Here is a 19,422-nt window from a genome sequence, read left to right on the forward strand (position 1 = left end):
ACATTAATATTTAAACACTCTCATTTTCATATGACAGTGTTATACAAGCAGCAACACCAAGTAAAATTAGCAGTTCTGTGTGCTTGTCTTTGGAACAGGTGCCCATGATGTCTCACTATTGCACACATTTTTAAGTGTCTGCAACTAAGGACTTCTGCATATTTATATTTATTCATTTGAGAGTTCCATACAGCCAAGCAGACCTTGTGAGGTCATTTGCAATCTCAGCCACAAGGTGTCACCTTTGCGCCAACTGCTGTTTGTTTAAGGATGGTTAGGAGGAAATCATCAGGAATTTGTGAGCATCTGTTGGACACACTTTCAACAGTAAACTTCTCAACTTCTTGTAAATTGTTGACATGGACCACCACCTTCATAATCTTCATAATCTAAAAGAAGGAATGCCATAATGATGACGAATCAAATGTTTGGACACACTTACTACATTTAATTCAATGGGAAATTGTGTCCAAACATTTGATTGGCTGGTTGTGGTATTAAGCAGACCATAGTGAGAGGTGTGGGGTTTTCTGGTGATTAAGTGTAGCTACATGGACAGAGCACATGTACACACTGAAGATATGGTGTTTAGTTACAAGTCCAAATGTGAAAAAAGTCCATTCGACTTTTCAAGCATTAACTTATATCATTACTGAGTTCAGATCACAAACAGAAATGCAATCATCTGACAAGTTTTCTTTCTTGCTGATTCACAGCAAGCAAATTTAACAACTTATTTTTGTGTTTCTTGTAAAGGTAACAATGGCATACATATTCTTTTCTGAGTTCATCAAGTGAGTAAGTTGGAAGTTTCTAGGATCCTTGGGTACTACTGGAATGACTTTGTGTCAAATCTACAGGTCCTTGGGGAGACTCAGATGAAGTCTACTTCACGAATTGTAAAATTATCATAATATCATAGCCTGTGAACAGGCCCAAGGACTCCTACAATTGAAAAAGTCCAAGGATACGCCCAGAATACCTTGGCTGTGGAAGGCAGATGCTACTTTTAGGAAGTGACGGTAGATCAGTTATCTGCCTGGTTGGATGTGGTGACATGGAAGATCACCACATGCTCCCAAACCTAAGATATGGTCATTAATGTATGTAATTGGCCTTTACCTATGACCTTGATATGACCTATGTTGGGAGAGGAGGGTCCACTGAGTTTAGCCACCAGGTTTGTTGTTTTGGGTTTTTCTGTAATTATTGTATGGCTTTGCCTTACAATATAAAGCGCCTTGGGGCAACTGTTTGTTGTGATTTGGCGCTATATAAATAAAATTGATTTGATTTGATTCAGAATGACTCCCGCTCCTGTACCACTCCCATTTTTTCCTTCTTTTAGTTTTTAGGCTTTAGTGTTCTGCAGTTTTATTTCAGACGATGTGGCAATTGAAACAGTTCATCTGTGGTAATACAGGGAGGCACTTTTTGCCTTAATCCAAATAAAAAAATCTTCAGTAAAAGACACAAAACATAGATAATGCACGGCCTGTGGTCTTACAGTTTTTCAAAATGTGGTGGTGGACACGTAATGATCCTAACATTGACTTCTGTTTCTGTAACTGCAGACTGTATGAAACCAACATATTTCATGTCAGCTTTATTTTTATTTATTTTTTGTTAATATATATACATTCCTACATTTAAGGCCTGCAGCATTTTCCAAGAAAAAAGGTTGGGACAGGGAAGTTTATTCTAAATGTAAGAATTAATTAATCATTTTTACAGCCAGTTTTCTGGAGAAATGTCAGAGGATGAATACATGAACATTCCCAAGTCACTTAATATTTCTTAGACTTCATTTATATCAATCATTCAGAAATACAGTGTGGTACTTTATGGCAACTCTGTGTCAGGTAGGCAGTTTTCAAAAACTAAATGTCCATGCTGAAACAAGACAAGTGAGGGAAGCCACCAAGACACAACTTTGGAGGAATTTTTGGCTTCTGTGGGTGTGAGTTACATACAGTCCCTAATTTTTTTATTTGTGGTTGTTTCTGTTCCATTTCTGAAATTAAAGAACTGCTATAAAGAAAAGTGTTAACATTTTATTGTTTTTTCAAACACTGAAACATGAGTTTGGTGGTTGCATTTTTTTTTTCTCACCGGTTTTGGCCTCACTTCATTGGCTCCCAGTTCGTTTTAGAATTGATTTTAAAATTCTTTTATTTGTTTTTAAATGTCTTCATGGCCTTGCCCCGCTATATCTGTCTGACATGCTTCATTTATATGCCCCTTCACGCTCACTCAGGTCAGCTGATTTGTCACTGTTGGTTATCCCAAGGTCAAAGAGGAAGTTTAGAGGTGACCGAGCTTTTTCAGTCGTTGCCCCGAGTCTGTGGAATGATCTTCCTTTGCACATTAGGCAGGCTGATTCTCTCTCTGCTTTTAAATCATCTCTTAAAGCACATTTTTTCTCTTTGGCTTTTAACGCAGCTTGACACTTTTTTTTAGTGTTTTTGCTTTTAACTAACTTTTTAAATTATTAATTTCTTTTAACTTGCCTGTTCTTGTTGTGTACAGCGCTTTGGTTGTTGGTGCATTTTAAAGTGCTTTATAAATAAATTAAGAATTGAGAATTATGAAGAAGGAAAAAACACACAAACATGTGCAGCAGAAACTGAACAATGCAGACTGATTTGACTGATGATTTTTGAAAATAATAAGAGGTAACTTACTTTGAAATAAATGAAACGCAGAACTGCAGCCCAATAACTTTGAAAAATAAAAATCAGCAGCTTGTATTTTTATTCTGACGAGAGTTCCTCTTTTTTTCCTCCTCAGTCATGTTTTGTGCTTGAACATAAAACTACATCATTTAAAATAAATATCTTTGGAAAATAACAGCCTGTTACAGCCTGGTCTTGTCTCAGAGTGATGCTGAAAAACTAATTCATGCATTTATTTCCTCTAGGCTGGACTATTGTAATTCATTATTATCAGGTTGTCCTAAATGTTCCCTGAAAAGCCTTCAGTTAATTCAAAATGCTGCAGCTAGAGTACTGACGGGGACTAGAAGGAGAGAGCATATCTCACCCATATTGGCCTCTCTTCATTGGCTTCCTGTTAATTGTAGAATAGAATTTAAAATTCTTCTTCTTACTTATAAGGTTTTGAATAATCAGGTCCCATCTTATCTTAGGGACCTCATAGTACCATATCACCCCAATAGAGCGCTTCGCTCTCAGACTGCAGGCTTACTTGTAGTTCCTAGGGTTTGTAAGAGTAGAATGGGAGGCAGAGCCTTCAGCTTTCAGGCTCCTCTCCTGTGGAACCAGCTCCCAATTCAGATCAGGGAGACAGACACCCTCTCTACTTTTAAGATTAGGCTTAAAACTTTCCTTTTTGCTAAAGCTTATAGTTAGGGCTGGATCAGGTGACCCTGAACCATCCCTGCTATAGACTTAGACTGCTGGGGGGTTCCCATGATGCACTGAGTGTTTCTTTCTCTTTTTGCTCTGTATGCACCACTCTGCATTTAATCATTTGTGATTGATCTCTGCTCCCCTCCACAGCATGTCTTTTTCCTGGTTCTCTCCCCTCAGCCCCAACCAGTCCCAGCAGAAGACTGCCCCTCCCTGAGCCTGGTTCTGCTGGAGGTTTCTTCCTGTTAAAAGGGAGTTTTTCCTTCCCACTGTCGCCAAGTGCTTGCTCATAGGGGGTCGTTTTGACCGTTGGGGTTTTTCTGTAATTACTGTATGGCTTTTGCCTTACAATATAAAGTGCCTTGGGGCAACTGTTTGTTGTGATTTGGCGCTATATAAATAAAATGGATTTGATTTGATTTGTTAAAGTTCAGAGTTCTCAGCTGTTTTATGGCATTTCTCCTTCTGAGCATCACTGCAGTTTCTCCACATCAGGTTTTTTAAAACACGTGTGTGTGATTTTTATTCTGTTCATTCATATAATCTCATTTTTAAGGAATTCTGACCATTTATTTCATCTCATAAATTCAGTATAACTGTCACCGACACGTGCACACAGTTTTGTGTTGCTTCACTCTGTGCTCAGCGCGCTCTCTCACTCTGCACTAACTGAAGCTGCTCATACCCCTCCCCCTCCCATCCTCACACACACACACACACACACACACACACACACACACACACACACACACACACACACACACACACACACACACACACACACACACACACACACACACACACACAGCTGCAGTGATCGGACCCAGTCCTAATTTTAGATGGCTTTAAGCAAAGCCGCCCACTATTTTTTGGCGTCTTTTTCAAAAACTGACCACCCAAATAACAGCAGGACAGCTCGATGTCTAAAACCTTGGTTCCTGCTCATGTCTGCTCCCGTGAACTTTTAATCCCGTACCGTCCCAATCACATGATAAATAGCAAAGTTGACTCCCATCCTGTGGGAATCCCGTGAGCTGTGGGATTCCCGAAAAAATGTCAGCCTCTAATATGATGCTCGGTCTGAGTTGTTTCTAAAGGTGCTTATTCTCTGTGTCAATCTGCCAATAAGCTCTTGGTGAGAGTGCAGTACTGACTGTTTTATGTGTTTCTCCATGATTCCTTGTCAGGACAAAGGCTCTGGTGTTGGAGTTACTGGCAGCAGTTTGTTTGGTCAGAGGAGGACATGAGATCATCCTTTCTGCATTTGACAACTTCAAAACGGTAAAAACATTAAGTACATGTACCCACAATATACACATGTATAATACAAGGTTTGCATTAGAATTTTTGGTCACTGAGTCTTGGGCCACACTAGGTATTGAAAATGTGACACCCAAGGCCCAGACCTAAGTCCCAGCACTTCACACAAGTGCCGAATTCAGTACACAGAGCTGCTCATTTTAGGACCTACTTAAGTGTGCTGCAGTGTAAGAAAAGATGAGATAAGATCAACTTTATTTATCCCAAAATAAATTATTTTGCCAGAGTACTGAAACAGAAAACATTGAACAATGTTTTTTTTTTTTTTTTTTTTTTTTACAATAAGTACAACAAATTTATAAGATAAAATAAGATAAAAGAGACTTTGTCATTGTAATAAATAACAAAACTTCGTTGGTGACAATGATTAAATATATAAAATAAAATAAAATAATAAAATATAAGACCAATGAAATGACTGGAAGAGATCTGCACAAGGTGTTCAATAATACTGCACACAACTCTGAGTAACTGAATAACTCTGAGTAACTCATTCATTATGTATTCATCCTGCAGAAGGCGGAGGAGTTTTACAGTCTGATTGCAACAGGTAGCAAAGACCTCCTGTGGCGCTCTGTGGTGCACTTCTGTGGTCTCAGTCTATGGCTGAAGGTGCTCTGACAGGAAGTCAATGTGGCATGCAGGGGGTGGAAGGTGTTGTCCTGAATGCTGAGCAGTTTCCTCAACATCCTCTTCTCTGACACCTCCGCCACAGACTCCAGCTCAATCCCCAGGACAGAGCCAGATCTCCTGATGATCTTTTTGAGTCTGATCATGTCAGTTGCCTTCAGCCTGCTGCCCCAGCACACAAGAGCATAAAAGATGATGCTGGAAACCACTGAGTGATAAAACATCTGCAACATATTTCTGCAGACATTGAAAGATCTGAGCCTGCTGAGGTTCTGACGTTTCTTATACACAGCATCTGTGTTTACAGTCCAGTCTAGTTTGTTTTTTATGTGGACACCCAGGTACTTGTTGTAGTCCACAATGTCCACCTTATTTCCACTGATGGTAACTGGGTTTGGACGGGTCGTCCGTCTTCTAAAGTCCACCGCCAGCTCCTTTGTCTTACATACGTTGAGCTGCAGGTGGTTGAGTCCACACCACTCCACAAACCTGTACATCACACTCCTGTATTCAGCCTCCTGGTCTCTGCCGATGCAGCCCACAATGGCAGAGTCGGATGGCAGAAAGGCAGTGTGGTAAATCATGCCATGAAAGCAAAGTGTGTCTAACATTACATAGTTTTATATTTGAAAAAGGCAATGGAAATGAAAACAAATCCACAACGCTGTAGGGTGCAGGTCTTTTGAAAAAAAAAAAAGTTTGCAAATATAAATATACAAACATAAAAACCAGACATACGAGTTACTGGCTCCTACAGTTCCTCTCCTTCCTGTCCTCTGTCTTCCTGTTACTCCTCCTCCCCCTGAGTGAGGAGTTGATGGCCTGAGGGACAAAGGAGTTTTTCAGTCTGCAGTGGGCACAGTTCTGATAATCCGATAATTATCGAAGATAAAGTTTTCATTATCGGATTATCTTTTCAGATAACTTTGAAAACCATTATCGGACTAATTATCTTCCGATAAATATTTGTCTGATAATTTTTAGACAATTAATGTGGCAAACAAAGGTGAACAGATGTGTAGTTGTACCCTCTGCAAACAAAGGAGAACTGCTTCCAGAAGAAACCGCTCTATCCTCTGCAGGCAAAGGAAAACTGGTCACCAAAAAAAAAAAAGACTCATTTCTTTTAACCCCATACTGATACATGGCCAATATCACCCAAGTCATCCAGAGGCATACATGTTTAACTTATGGTTCAAATTTTAACCAAACTAATTTTGGACAAGTTATTTAAATTAACGTCACATCTGAAGTTTTATAAAGTGAAAATATCAGATATATATTTTAGTTTTAAAGTAATACACTCATTTTTAAGGTTTTCGTGTGGACATGCTGTGTCCCGGTGCATTATGGGTGATAGGGTAATCTCAGTACGTTCACGACAGGAGAAATGCATTTCAGACACTCTGATCAGGACAACAGCATTAAACTCTAGTGCCTAAAACTCTGGTGAATATATTCTCTGGGTTTATACGTAGATGTTGTTATTGTGTTTGCGTTTATTAAATTCCACACATCTTAAACGTAGCAAGTAGCAACACAGATTATCTGGAATTTTGTTTTGGCAAGTTTTCAAGGACTCTACTGCCATCCACTGGCCAGTAGTGTCCATGGCAGTATTCAAACTGAAGGTGGGCTGATATTTTCAATCACTGTACTTGGTTCCAGCTCAAACTGTACCACAGAACCACACAGTGTAAAAGTTCAGAGCGCTCGATTTATGTTCTCACACACATTGTACGTTCAAAAACCACACGTCGGACTCGTGTTTCCAGAAGCAAAACATAAACAGAAGCTTTTTTTCAAACTTAATTTACAAAAACTCTCGATGGGAGACATCAAAGTTTAAAAAAAAAAACAAAAAACATTACAAGACAGGTCTGCGACATTTACACAGGCACAGTGCGAGAGGTTGGACACTTGTAGTTCTTCAGCAGCGGGATACCCTCACGACGGTCGACCAGAATATCAAACAGGTTTGATTTTCATCTGACCATACAGTCGTCAGACAGCAGCATTCTGACTGAGTAGAGAGTTGAGCTTTGTGGCTCCTCTCAGTTGCTTCTGTGCTGGAAGCCATGTAGTAAAGTGGAGCTTCCAGCAGGGGGCAGGATGCTCAAAGACAGAAGTGCTGACTCATTGTTTGGGTCTGTTGTTGCTTTTGATGCTTCCAAAAGCAATCGTGGTATTAAAACTCAAAACCAGCTTGTTAGTAATTGCAAGTGTACCGGCAGAGACAATAGTGGCATTTATCAGTTATCTGTAACTTCTGAATCATCTTTGGGTGGTTTATCATTTTAGCTTTATCGAAGATAACTTTTCAGTTATCTGATTATCTGTTATTGAAGTAAATTTTTTGGTTATCTGTGCCCACCACTATCAGTCTGTTGGTCCTGCACTTGGGAAGGAGCAGTCTGTGGCTGAAGAGGATCCTTTGTTTGCTGATGACGGTGTGCAGAGGCTGACTGGCATTGTCCATAATGTCCAGCAGTTTGTCCAGTGTTCTCTCCTCTGCCACTGTCACTAGAGAGTCCAGCTTCATGCCAACCACAGAGCCGGCCCGCATGATCAGTTTGTCCAGCCTGGATGTGTCCTTCTTGGATGCGCAGCCCCCTCAGCACAGCACAGTGTAAAAGAGGACGCTGGCTGCTACAGACCAGTAGAACATTCACAGGCGTTTCCTGCAGATGTTTAAATGACCACAAGCTCCTCAGAAAGTCTAGCCTGCTCTGTCCCTTCCTGTACAGGTGGTTGTTGTGGGTTGTCCAGTCCACTTTGCTGTCCAGCCACAGCCCGAGGTACTTGTAGGAATCCACAGCCTCCACCTCAACTCCCTCGATAAGAACTGCTCACGGACTTGGTCTGGACTTCCCAAAGTCAATGACCAGCTCATTTGTCTTCGAGCTGTTGAGCTGTAGATGGTTTGTGTGGCACCAGGCAACAAAGTCCGTCACTAGGCTCCTGTACTCCTCCTCTCTGTCATCCTTGATGCATCATAAATGCACAATGATTAAACACAAATGTAGTTTGGTACACTTTGGTCTTTAGGTTCTTAGTTTGGAAGAAAAAATTTAGTAAAAGTAAGTTAACCAATTCCATTTGTTCTTCCAAACTTTCTGGATAGAGGGTTACAATCTAGGGACCCTAGGGGCCATCTCCTGCAGACAGCGGGAGACAAAGGGACAGATGCAGCAACTCGACAGTGAGGAGAAACACAAAACGAGGAATGTTATTTTAAAAATTGATTTTTAAACATTTTCAAATCCCGTGCATTTGAGAATGCATGTCACTCCCAGGACACATCATCTCTGTACATTTTATATAGTGTTCAGCCTTGCTTATTTTGCATCAGGATGGCATAGCGCAAACCCTGAATAATGTATTCTGCATTACATATACACCTGAGTACATGAAAATTCAGTAAGGTATATCTCCTATTATACATTCCAAATCTAAGATGGAACTCTACTAGTGTATACTAAGGTACTCCTAAATTTTAAAAAAAGAAGGAGAAAAAGGGGAAAAAAGAGAAAGGTAGGTAGGTTAAAAGCTTTTTTATCCCATGGGAACTCTCCCTACTCACCCAAGCGGCTCAAGAATATGGACAGCACATACATAAGTGACATTTACACAAACAGGGCAGTACACAACATATACAAGAAATATCATAACTACATCATATTATAGGAGTTAGTCCCTGAAACCTAAATTTTCCTACAGAAAAAGATTGAAATATACATTACCTAGTCTGTAGACATGTTGTAAAACAAAGTTATGGCTTGTAGGCCAAGATATAAATCTAGTTATTATAGAAACAAAAACTATGATATGATAACTATTAGGTTCCTATCTACAGTTCACCCTGCTAAATAAGTTATGGATAGTTACTAAAAAAAGACAAATTCCGTACTCTACATGCTTTCTAATGGAAACCCCAAACTTTGATACTGTCTAATGATATCTATTAAAGAATCATTAAAACTGTTGAACCATTAAAAATCTACATCATGTAAAAGAGTATAAATCCTGAAAGTTGGGTAACTATAGTCAGAAGAGCTACCGTAATTTAGCCTATAACTAGCCTAGCACACCTTGCTAACCAAAAAAGATAAATAAAGCCGATAACTAGAGTACAAAGCCCAATAGTGTCACCACACCCTACAATAATGATCGTAACAACCAATAGTATATAACGTGCACATAGTAGATCGATGGAGATCAGATACAAAATGCAACAAACCAAAGATGTTTGTTTTGTGAAATTTGGTCACTCCCTCTGAAAATACCCCTTTTAATGTATCATACACAAAATAACATTTTTCCGGTCATTTGAATTTGAACTTCTGCAAATGTCAAAGTTGCAAAGAGGTCAATACTATGAGCATCATTTGTTGGCTGCAACTGGCAATGTTGTTGCTTGTTAGTACAGTTGGAGTTATACCACTTTCTGTGCAAGTGCACATACAGTACATGTACACTCTGAACAGACTAACAAAGGCAGTCAAACTTCAGAAAATAAAATGCCAGATTTGGTTGTTCACCTGATTATTTGGTTGACTGCTTGTTTGATTTATTCAGTTTTTGACAGACTAGTTGATTGAATGACTAAATGACTGGTTTGTTTATACGTATATTGACTGATGTATTAAGTGGTTTACTGCTTGGCTGATTGATTGCTTGACTGACTGATCCCTTCCAGGTGTGTTCAGAATCAATGCGTTTTGAGAAGCTGATGGAACATTTCAAGAACGAAGATGACAACATTGACTTCTTGGTAAAGTGGATTTTCTGAAATGTCCATAATTCTTTTTGCTTGAAGCTACTGATACTGCATGTTGGAATCAGTAGCTACACTGGTATTCATGCTATACAGTAATCAGTTCAGGGAGTATGCCTTGGTGCTGCACATTGCATTCACCACACTATGTGACTACCTTAAGTCCTGGATGATACCCACCCAGACAGAGAACTGGTCCATCTCCACCTCTCCAAACTAATATCTACAGTATCTGGTGCAGCAGGTGAAATGTAGGTGTGTCCTCAACACCTAACACTGGATCATGTCTAGAGAAATGTCCCACATGGACAAAATGTCAAAGCTGATATTCCATTACAATGTCAGTGATCCTCCTCAGCTGAGTTTTACTAAGTAATCATTTGTACAATGCAGTATTCCAGTACAGAACAGTTTTGGCAACGTAAAAGCTAAAATCAGAGAAAAGACAAAATCTTTCACAGTTCAGCTTTATGCGTCTTTGCATTTAAAGTTTATAGGAAAAGCATTATTTTAGATTCATCAATATCTCCATGTAATGTTGTCAGTAATAAAATGGACTTCGTTATGATTAAGCGGTCACACTTTACTTGAAGGTATCATCATACTAGTGACACGACACTGTTACATGTTAACTGTTACATGAGACAGTCATGAATGTGTCATAAACATTTATGACTGCTGTCATTAAGTGTCATTCGGTTTTATAATGACAAGTTAACATTTTTTGGCTCGTCTTGATTATAACAACTTAGTGATTATTATAACAACTTAACCAGTAGGGGCCAGGGCTACTGCTACTGGCCTCTATTTACTCACTAAATCAAATCAAATCAATTTTATTTATCACAACAACAGTCGCCCCAAGGCGCTGTATATTGCAAGGCAAAAGCCATACAATAATTACAGGAAAAACCCCAACGGTCAAAACGACCCTCTATGAGCAAGCACTTGGCGACAGTGGGAAGGAAAATCTCCCTTTTAACAGGAAGAAACCTCCAGCAGAACCAGGCTCAGGGAGGGGCAGTCTTCTGCTGGGACTGGTTGGGGCTGAGGGAGAGAACCAGGAAAAAGACATGCTGTGGAGGGGAGCAGAGATCAATCACTAATGATTACATGCAGAGTGGTGCATACAGAGCAAAAAGAGAAAGAAACAGTGCATCATGGGAACCCCCCAGCAGTCTAAGTCTATAGCAGCATAACTAAGGGATGGTTCAGGGTCACCTGATCCAGCCCTAACTATAAGCTTTAGCAAAAAGGAAAGTTTTAAGCCTAATCTTAAAAGTAGAGAGGGTGTCTGTCTCCCTGATCCGAATTGGGAGCTGGTTCCACAGGAGAGGAGCCTGAAAGCTGAAGGCTCTGCCTCCCATTCTACTCTTACAAACCCTAGGAACTACAAGTAAGCCTGCAGTCTGAGAGCTAAGCGCTCTATTGGGGTAATATGGTACTAAGAGGTCCCTAAGATAAGATGGGACCTGATTATTCAAAACCTTATAAGTAAGAAGAAGAATTTTAAATTCTATTCTAGAATTAACAGGAAGTCAATGAAGAGAGGCCAATATGGGTGAGATATGCTCTCTCCTTCTAGTCCCCGTCAGTACTCTAGCTGCAGCATTTTGAATTAACTGAAGGCTTTTCAGGGAACCTTTAGGACAACCTGATAATAATGAATTACAATAGGCCAGCCTAGAGGAAATAATTGCATGAATTAGTTTTTCAGCATCACTCTGAGACAAGACCTTTCTAATTTTAGAGATATTGCGCAAATGTAAAAAAGCAGTCCTACATATTTGTTTAATATGTGTATTGAAGGACATATCCTGATCAAAAATGACTCCAAGATTTCTCACAGTATTACTAGATGTCACGGTAATGCCATCCAGAGTAAGGATCTGGTTAGACACCATGTTTCTAAGATTTGTGGGGCCAAGTACAATAAGAGATACAATAAGAGAAAGCTCTGTGACCCGCAGACATTTTATTTACCCTAGGGACACAAAGTAGTCCTGCACCTTGAGAATGCAAAGCCTGGGCCGGTACGTAGGGTTTAATTAGGTCAGCTAGGTAGGCAGGTGCCAGTCCGTGAGTAATTTTATAGGCTAGTAGAAGAACTTTTAAATCTGATCTCACTGGGACAGGAAGCCAGTGAAGAGACGCCAAAATGGGTGTAATGTGGTCAAACGTTCTGCTTCGTGTCAGAAATCCGGCAGCAGCATTTTGAAACAACTGGAGAGCCCTAATGCTGGATCTCAGTAAACCAGAAAATCGAATACTGCAGTGTGATATATGACACACGAGCCTAGGCTGAGCGTTAACTGGTCAAATTGATGCCGATGTCTCACTGGACTAAGAACCATCATTTCAGTCTCATCAGAGTTTAAAAGTAGGAAGTTTCCAGACATCCAACTTCTCACTGATGCAAGGCAATCTTCTAAGGATTTTATGTGAACAAGATTACCAGCAGTTATCGGCATGTATAACTGAGTATCATCAGCATAGCAGTGAAAGGTAATCCAAAAATACCACAATATGTGTCCAAGGGGTGATATATAAAGGGAAAAAAGCAGGGGGCCTAAATCGGACCCCTGTGGAACCCCAAATTTCATGTCACTAAGCTTAGAGGAAGTGTTACTGTACAAAACACAGTGAGAACGACTGGTCAAGTATGACGTCAGCCATGCAAGGGCACTCCCAGTAATCCCAAAATGATTTTCCAGCCTATCAAGTAGAATATAATGATCCATGGTATCAAATGCAGCACTGAGATCTAACAGCACCAGAACCGTATTCGTGTCCGAATCCATTGTAAGCAGAAGATCATTCACCACTTTAGTGAGAGCCATCTCTGTGGAATGATATTTTCTAAAAGCAGACTGCAGTGGCTCAACGAGCGTATTCTCAGTAAGATAGTCTATGAGCTGCCGTGACACCACTTTTTCCAGAATTTTAGAGCAAAATGATAGATTTGATATCGGCCGATAGTTTTTCAATACATTAGGGTCAAGATTAGGTTTCTTAATGCTTTAATCACTGCAGATTTGAAACATTTAGGAACAGATCCAAAAGTTAAAGAAAGATTAATAATTTCCAGCACAGTCGGCCCAAGAGTGGACCACAGGTCCTTAAACAGTTTTGTTGGTATATAGGATCAAATAAACAGGTTGTGCTTTTTGTAGATGTTACAGTTTTTGTCAGCACGCCTAGTGAGATACTCTCAAATTCTGTAAATCTTGCTAGTACCTCAGTAATGGGGCCCACCTCAATAGCAGGGTATAGTGGCTGGGTTAAGGCATGCTGGGATATGTTTAACCTGATGTCTTCTATTTTCTTCTCAAAGTAATCCAGGAAATCTTGTGCTGTAAAAGGAGAGCGAACTACAGGTGGTTGTCCATGAATTAGTGTTGCCACCATGTCGAACAAGAATTTTGAGTTATGCTTGTTTTGTTGATCAAATCAGAGTAAAAGGTCCGCTTTGTAGTCAGTAATGCGTGCTTATAGTCTAAGAAGGCATCATGTCATGCAAGGTGGAATACTTCTAATTTTGAACGACGCCATTTCCATTCTAGACCTCTCGCCTTATGCTTGCGGTCACGCAGGTAATCACTGAACCAAGGTGACTGTGTTTTAAGGGAGCGCGGTTTTAACACATGTGGCGCAATCATGTCGAGTTTAAACTATCCGCAAGTCTGTCTACTGATTGGGTATTTGCCAAATGTGAAGCTAAGACATTAGGCAGTCTAGCTTCAAATTCAGTCTTAGTTGAGGAGTTGATGCATCACCGTAATGATATATAAGGTTGTTGCTCCACTAAACACAGCAGCGAAACTGTAAACTTAATAAGTGAGTGATCAGAGACCACAGATGTAAGAGGCATGATGTCAATATTCATGGCAGCAATACCATGTGCAAGTACTAAATCCAGGGTATTAGCACTAATGTGCGTCGAGTCCCGAATGCACTGCCGAAATCCTAATGCATCCATAATTTCCATAAATGATTTGTAGAGGGGATCAGAAGGCTTAGTTAGATAAACATTAAAGTCACCAATAATCAGAATGTTATCTGCACTAGTTGACATGTTAGAGATGAACACGCCAAATTCATCTAAGAATTCAGAATATGGGCCAGGAGGCCTATATACAGTGACAAAGTAATTCGGCTGATTTTATTCTTCTGACCTTGGCAATATGTAATATCCTGAGCAGAGCAGAGAATCCTGAGCAGAGTAGAGAATCAGATGCTCAAACAAGTTATATTTGTGATCCCCAACAGCTAATAACCTAAACCTAGATTTATAAATAAGAGCAACACCCCCGCGTTGCTTCACATCACCAGGGATGTGACTAAATGTATATGCTGGTGGGCAGGCCTCATTTAAGGGGAGGACAGCTGTAGGTTTAAGCCAGGTTTGACAAAACCCAATCATATCTAAGTGACGATCAATAATTAGATCATTAATCAACAATGATTTTGAGGATAGTGATCTTATGTTAATGAGACCCAGACTAAGGACCTCAGTGGGGTTGATAGTTGAACTGTTTGGGTTTAGGGGTCGCTCCAGAGTAGCATATACGAGGTCTATTAGAAAAGAAACCGACAGTTTTATTTAAAAAAAAAAACTATATGGATTTGAATCACGTATGATTACATCAGCCAAGCTTGAACCCTCGTGCTCATGCGTGAGTTTTTTCACGCCTGTTGGTGACGTCATTCGCCTGTGAGCACGCCTTGTGGAAGGAGTGGTCCAGCCCCCTCATCGGATTTTCATTGTCTGAGAAGTTGCTGAGAGACTGGCGCTGTGCTTGATCAAAATTTTTTCAAGAACTGTGAGGCACATCCGACTGGACACCATTCGAGAAATTCAGCTGGTTTTCGGTGTAAATTTTAACAGCTAATGAGAGATTTTGGATTGTTTCTATCGCTGTAAGGACTTCCCACGGAGCGGGACATCGCGCAGCGCTCCAACGCGACGTTGTCATCCTGTTTCAAGCTGAAAACCTCCAAATTTAAGCCTCTGTTGACCCAGGACGTCGTGAGAGAACAGCGAACTTTCAGAAGAGGTCGGAATCAGCAGTTTATCCAGACATTCCATTGTTAAAGGAGATTTTTTTAATGAAAGACGTGCGGACGGATTGGTGCGTCGGATTGCAGCCGGCGCGGCGCGCCCGCCACAGGAAAAACACCTCCGTGTTGATAACCATTTGTAAAATCCAGGCGGCTTTTGGTGGCTTTCAGTTGAGTGAGTATCTGAGAAATTGTTTAACAGCAGGGCATGTTCCAACTTGTCCTTAAGGCTTCCAACGGAGGTGTTTTTCCTGTGGCGGGCGCGCCGCGCTGGCTGCGATCCGACGCGCCAATCCGTCCACACGTCTTTCATTAAAAAAATCTCCTTTAACAATGGAATGTCCGGATAAACTGCTGATTCCGACCTCTTCTGAAAGTTCTCTGTTCTCTCACGACGTCCTGGGTCAACAGAGGCTTAAATTTGGAGGTTTTCAGCTTGAAACAGGATGAGGACATCGCCTCGGAGCGCTGCGCGACGTCCTGCTCCATGGGAAGTCCTTACAGCGATAGAAACAATCCAAAATCTCTCATCAGCTGTTAAAATTTACACCGAAAGCCAGCTGAATTTCTCGAATGGTGTCCAGTCAGATGTGCCTCACAGTTCTTGAAAAAATTTTGATCAAGCACAGTGCCAGTCTCTCAGCAACTTCTCAGACAAAGGAATTCCGACGAGGGGGCTGGACCACTCCTTCCACAAGGTGTGCTCACAGGCGAATGACGTCACCGACAGGCGTGAAAAAACTCTCGCATGCCCACGAGGGTTCAAGCTTGGCTGATGTAATCACACGTGATTCAAATCCATATGGTTTTTTAAAAAAATAATAAGGTCGGATACTTTTCTCACAGACCTCATATAAGATGCCTACAAGTAGGTTTAGGTTTGCGACATTCCACTCGAGTTGTAGGTAGCAGACATGAAATCTTTGCTATTGCTGGAACAACCACTGGGCCATCCTCAATTTCAACATCATCCAATGTAGTGATGGTTATTAAGTTTGCAAAGCACATCCCATATCATATAAAGCATATCTATAATTTTTAAGGACATGTCTACGGAAGCAGGTCACAGTCTCAACTTGTTGAATTTCCCTCCCTGGCAGATAAACTGCACTATCACCATAGTGGATTTTCTGCACTAATTTCCCTGCTAAGCTAATGGATTCCACCTCCACATTTGTCAGAAGCCTTGCAGGGTCTCTAATCACCTGCTCTGTGGCCTGCTGTAAATTCCTAATGTTACCTTCCCTGTAGAGCTCTATCTATGTTCGCAGACAAGATGGCGGCGCCTTCCCCAGTAGGGTGGAGGCCATCCGGCATCAGTAAGCCAAGGCAGCCCCAGAAAGAAGGTCAGTTATCAATAAAGCTCAAGCCTTGCTGTCTACAAAATTGCACCAGCCACCTATTTAACAATGTCAGCCTGCTAAACACCTCATCAGTACCTCGGGAGGGAAGGGGACCAGAGACTATTAATCGATGCCGACACATCTTTCTGGCAAGGTCACAAGTCCTCTCTCTGTCCATTTTTGTGACCTCTGAGTGCTTCATCATGACATCATTGGTGCCGACGTGAATAACTATGCGACTTTATCTCATGTCATGTTCCTTTGTCTGTCTTCCCTTCTGCAGCGTCAGAACCCTAAGATGGGATGCAATGTCGGGAGCTCTGGCCCCAGGAATACATTTAACGTCAGCCAGCGTCTGTAACCTGACTTTGCGGGTGATAGAATGCCTTATCATTAAAGTCTGGCGTTTCGGCCTGGAGACAGGTGTGGAAGTCACTTGTGAGCTCAGAGAATTCACATCAGGCAAATCCAAGGGGTAGAACTGATTCACAGCTTGCAGTGGTGAGTGTGATCGGGGTACCACAACTGGGCACCAAGCCGTACTGGGCTTCCTCCGCCTAGCCACAGTCTGAAAGCTGTCCTCCACAGCCGGTGCATCTAGGTTAATGCTAACGGGTTCGCAAGCTGGCCCAACACTAACCTCATCTGGAGTGCACATAACATCTAACTCCACTGAGCTAAAAAGCTGCTCTAACTTACGGACACAGCTCTCTTAAGAGAGCCATCCTATCTTCCAACATCACGCAGGATTTATGGAGGGTGTAAAGTAGGTAGTGTACTTTGTGCACTAAGAAATTCAAGAGTATAGCCAAGCAAGCACAAGCTAACCAATAATGGATAAGCTAACCTGTTGGGGAAGTGTCGTGACACGGACCCACAATAGGGGGCGTTAATGAAGGGACAATGGAATAGCCAAAAAGTAACAATTTAATGTTGTGAAGGTGCACAACGTAATACAGACAGATACAAATATGCGTTATATCAATCTGACAAAAAAGGTGACGTGTGGCAGGCTCGAAGATAGGAGACGTCCGGCGAGAGAAAAGCCGGAACCCACACAAGCCTCACCGCCAACGGACCTGAAGAACACCGGAGCCGCCAAGCCCTGCGCCCCAGGTGGCCACTGTCTTCAGCAGTCAGACCCGGTACTGCTGGCAGAAAACAGAAACAGTTCTGGAAACAGTTTACTTTTTCACCGTGCTCCAACGCCTAAAGAAGACCTCTAACGGTCGAAGCATCGCGACGGAGCACTTTTATCAGCTAACCTTCATCAGCGTTGGCAAGCTAACTAGCTTGCTAACGCTTTCGTTTTTATTTTTATTTTATTTTTTAGCACTGTTGTCGTGCTGCTCCACAGCCTGCCTAGTGGATTTTTATTTTATTTTAGCGCTGTTGTCATGTGTTACCTGTGCTGCTCCACAGCCTGTCCAGTGGATTTTTATTTTATTTTTTAGCACTGTTGTCGTGTGTTACCTGTGCTGCTCCACAGCCTGTCTAGTGGATTTTTATTTTATTTTTTAGCACTGTTGTCATGTGTTACCTGTGCTGCTCCACAGCCTGTCCAGTGGATTTTTATTTTATTTTTTAGCACTGTTGTCATGTGTTACCTGTGCTGCTCCACAGCCTGTCTAGTGGATTTTTATTTTATTTTTTACCACTGTTGTCGTGTGTTACCTGTGCTGCTCCACAGCCTGTCCAGTGGATTTTTATTTTATTTTTTAGCACTGTTGTCGTGTGTTACCTGTGCTGTTCCACAGCCTGTCCAGTGGATTTTTATTTTATTTTTTACCACTGTTGTCGTGTGTTACCTGTGCTGTTCCACAGCCTGTCCAGTGGATTTTTATTTTATTTTTTACCACTGTTGTCGTGTGTTACCTGTGCTGCTCCACAGCCTGTCCAGTGGAGTTTTATTTTATTTTTTAGCACTGTTGTCGTGTGTTACCTGTGCTGCTCCACAGCCTGTCCAGTGGATTTTTATTTATTTATTTTTTTTTAGCACTGTTGTCGTGTGTTACCTGTGCTGCTCCACAGCCTGTCCAGTGGATTTTGATTTTTATTTTATTTTTTAGCACTGTTGTCGTGTGTTACCTGTGCTGCTCCACAGCCTGTCCAGTGGATTTTGATTTTTATTTTATTTTTTTAGCACTGTTGTCGTGTGTTACCTGTGCTGCTCCACAGCCTGTTCAGTGGATTTTTACCTGTGCTGCTCCACAGCCTGTCCAGTGGATTTTGATTTTTATTTTATTTTTTTAGCACTGTTGTCGTGTGTTACCTGTGCTGCTCCACAGCCTGTCTAGTGGATTTTTATTTAATTTTTTACCACTGTTGTCGTGTGTTACCTGTGCTGCTCCACAGCCTGTCCAGTGGATTTCTATTTTATTTTTTACCACTGTTGTCGTGTGTTACCTGTGCTGCTCCACAGCCTGTCCAGTGGATTTTGATTTTATTTTTTACCACTGTTGTCGTGTGTTACCTGTGCTGTTCCACAGCCTGTCCAGTGGATTTTTATTTTATTTTTTACCACTGTTGTCGTGTGTTACCTGTGCTGCTCCACAGCCTGTCCAGTGGATTTTGATTTTATTTTTTACCACTGTTGTCGTGTGTTACCTGTGCTGTTCCACAGCCTGTCCAGTGGATTTTTATTTTATTTTTTACCACTGTTGTCGTGTGTTACCTGTGCTGCTCCACAGCCTGTCCAGTGGATTTTGATTTTATTTTTTACCACTGTTGTCGTGTGTTACCTGTGCTGTTCCACAGCCTGTCCAGTGGATTTTTATTTTATTTTTTACCACTGTTGTCGTGTGTTACCTGTGCTGCTCCACAGCCTGTCCAGTGGATTTTTATTTTATTTTTTAGCACTGTTGTCGTGCGTTACCTGTGCTGCTCCACAGCCTGTCCAGTGGATTTTGATTTTGATTTT

General features: G+C 41.3%; 1 protein-coding gene across 3 annotated transcripts in view; it reads left to right on the forward strand.

Annotated features, from left to right (window-relative positions):
* fmnl2b (formin-like 2b) overlaps window positions 1-19,422 on the forward strand; it is a 360,828-nt gene that overhangs the window by 108,625 nt on the left and 232,781 nt on the right. For all 3 annotated transcript variants that reach the window (XM_034179825.1, XM_034179807.1, XM_034179816.1), the window contains 2 exons: window positions 4,559-4,652; window positions 10,021-10,095. In XM_034179825.1, the coding sequence (XP_034035716.1) occupies window positions 4,559-4,652; window positions 10,021-10,095 (169 nt within the window). The remainder of the gene's footprint in view (window positions 1-4,558; window positions 4,653-10,020; window positions 10,096-19,422) is intronic.

Source organism: Thalassophryne amazonica, chromosome 1 (assembly GCF_902500255.1).
Source record: "Thalassophryne amazonica chromosome 1, fThaAma1.1, whole genome shotgun sequence".
Lineage (NCBI taxonomy): Eukaryota > Metazoa > Chordata > Actinopteri > Batrachoidiformes > Batrachoididae > Thalassophryne > Thalassophryne amazonica.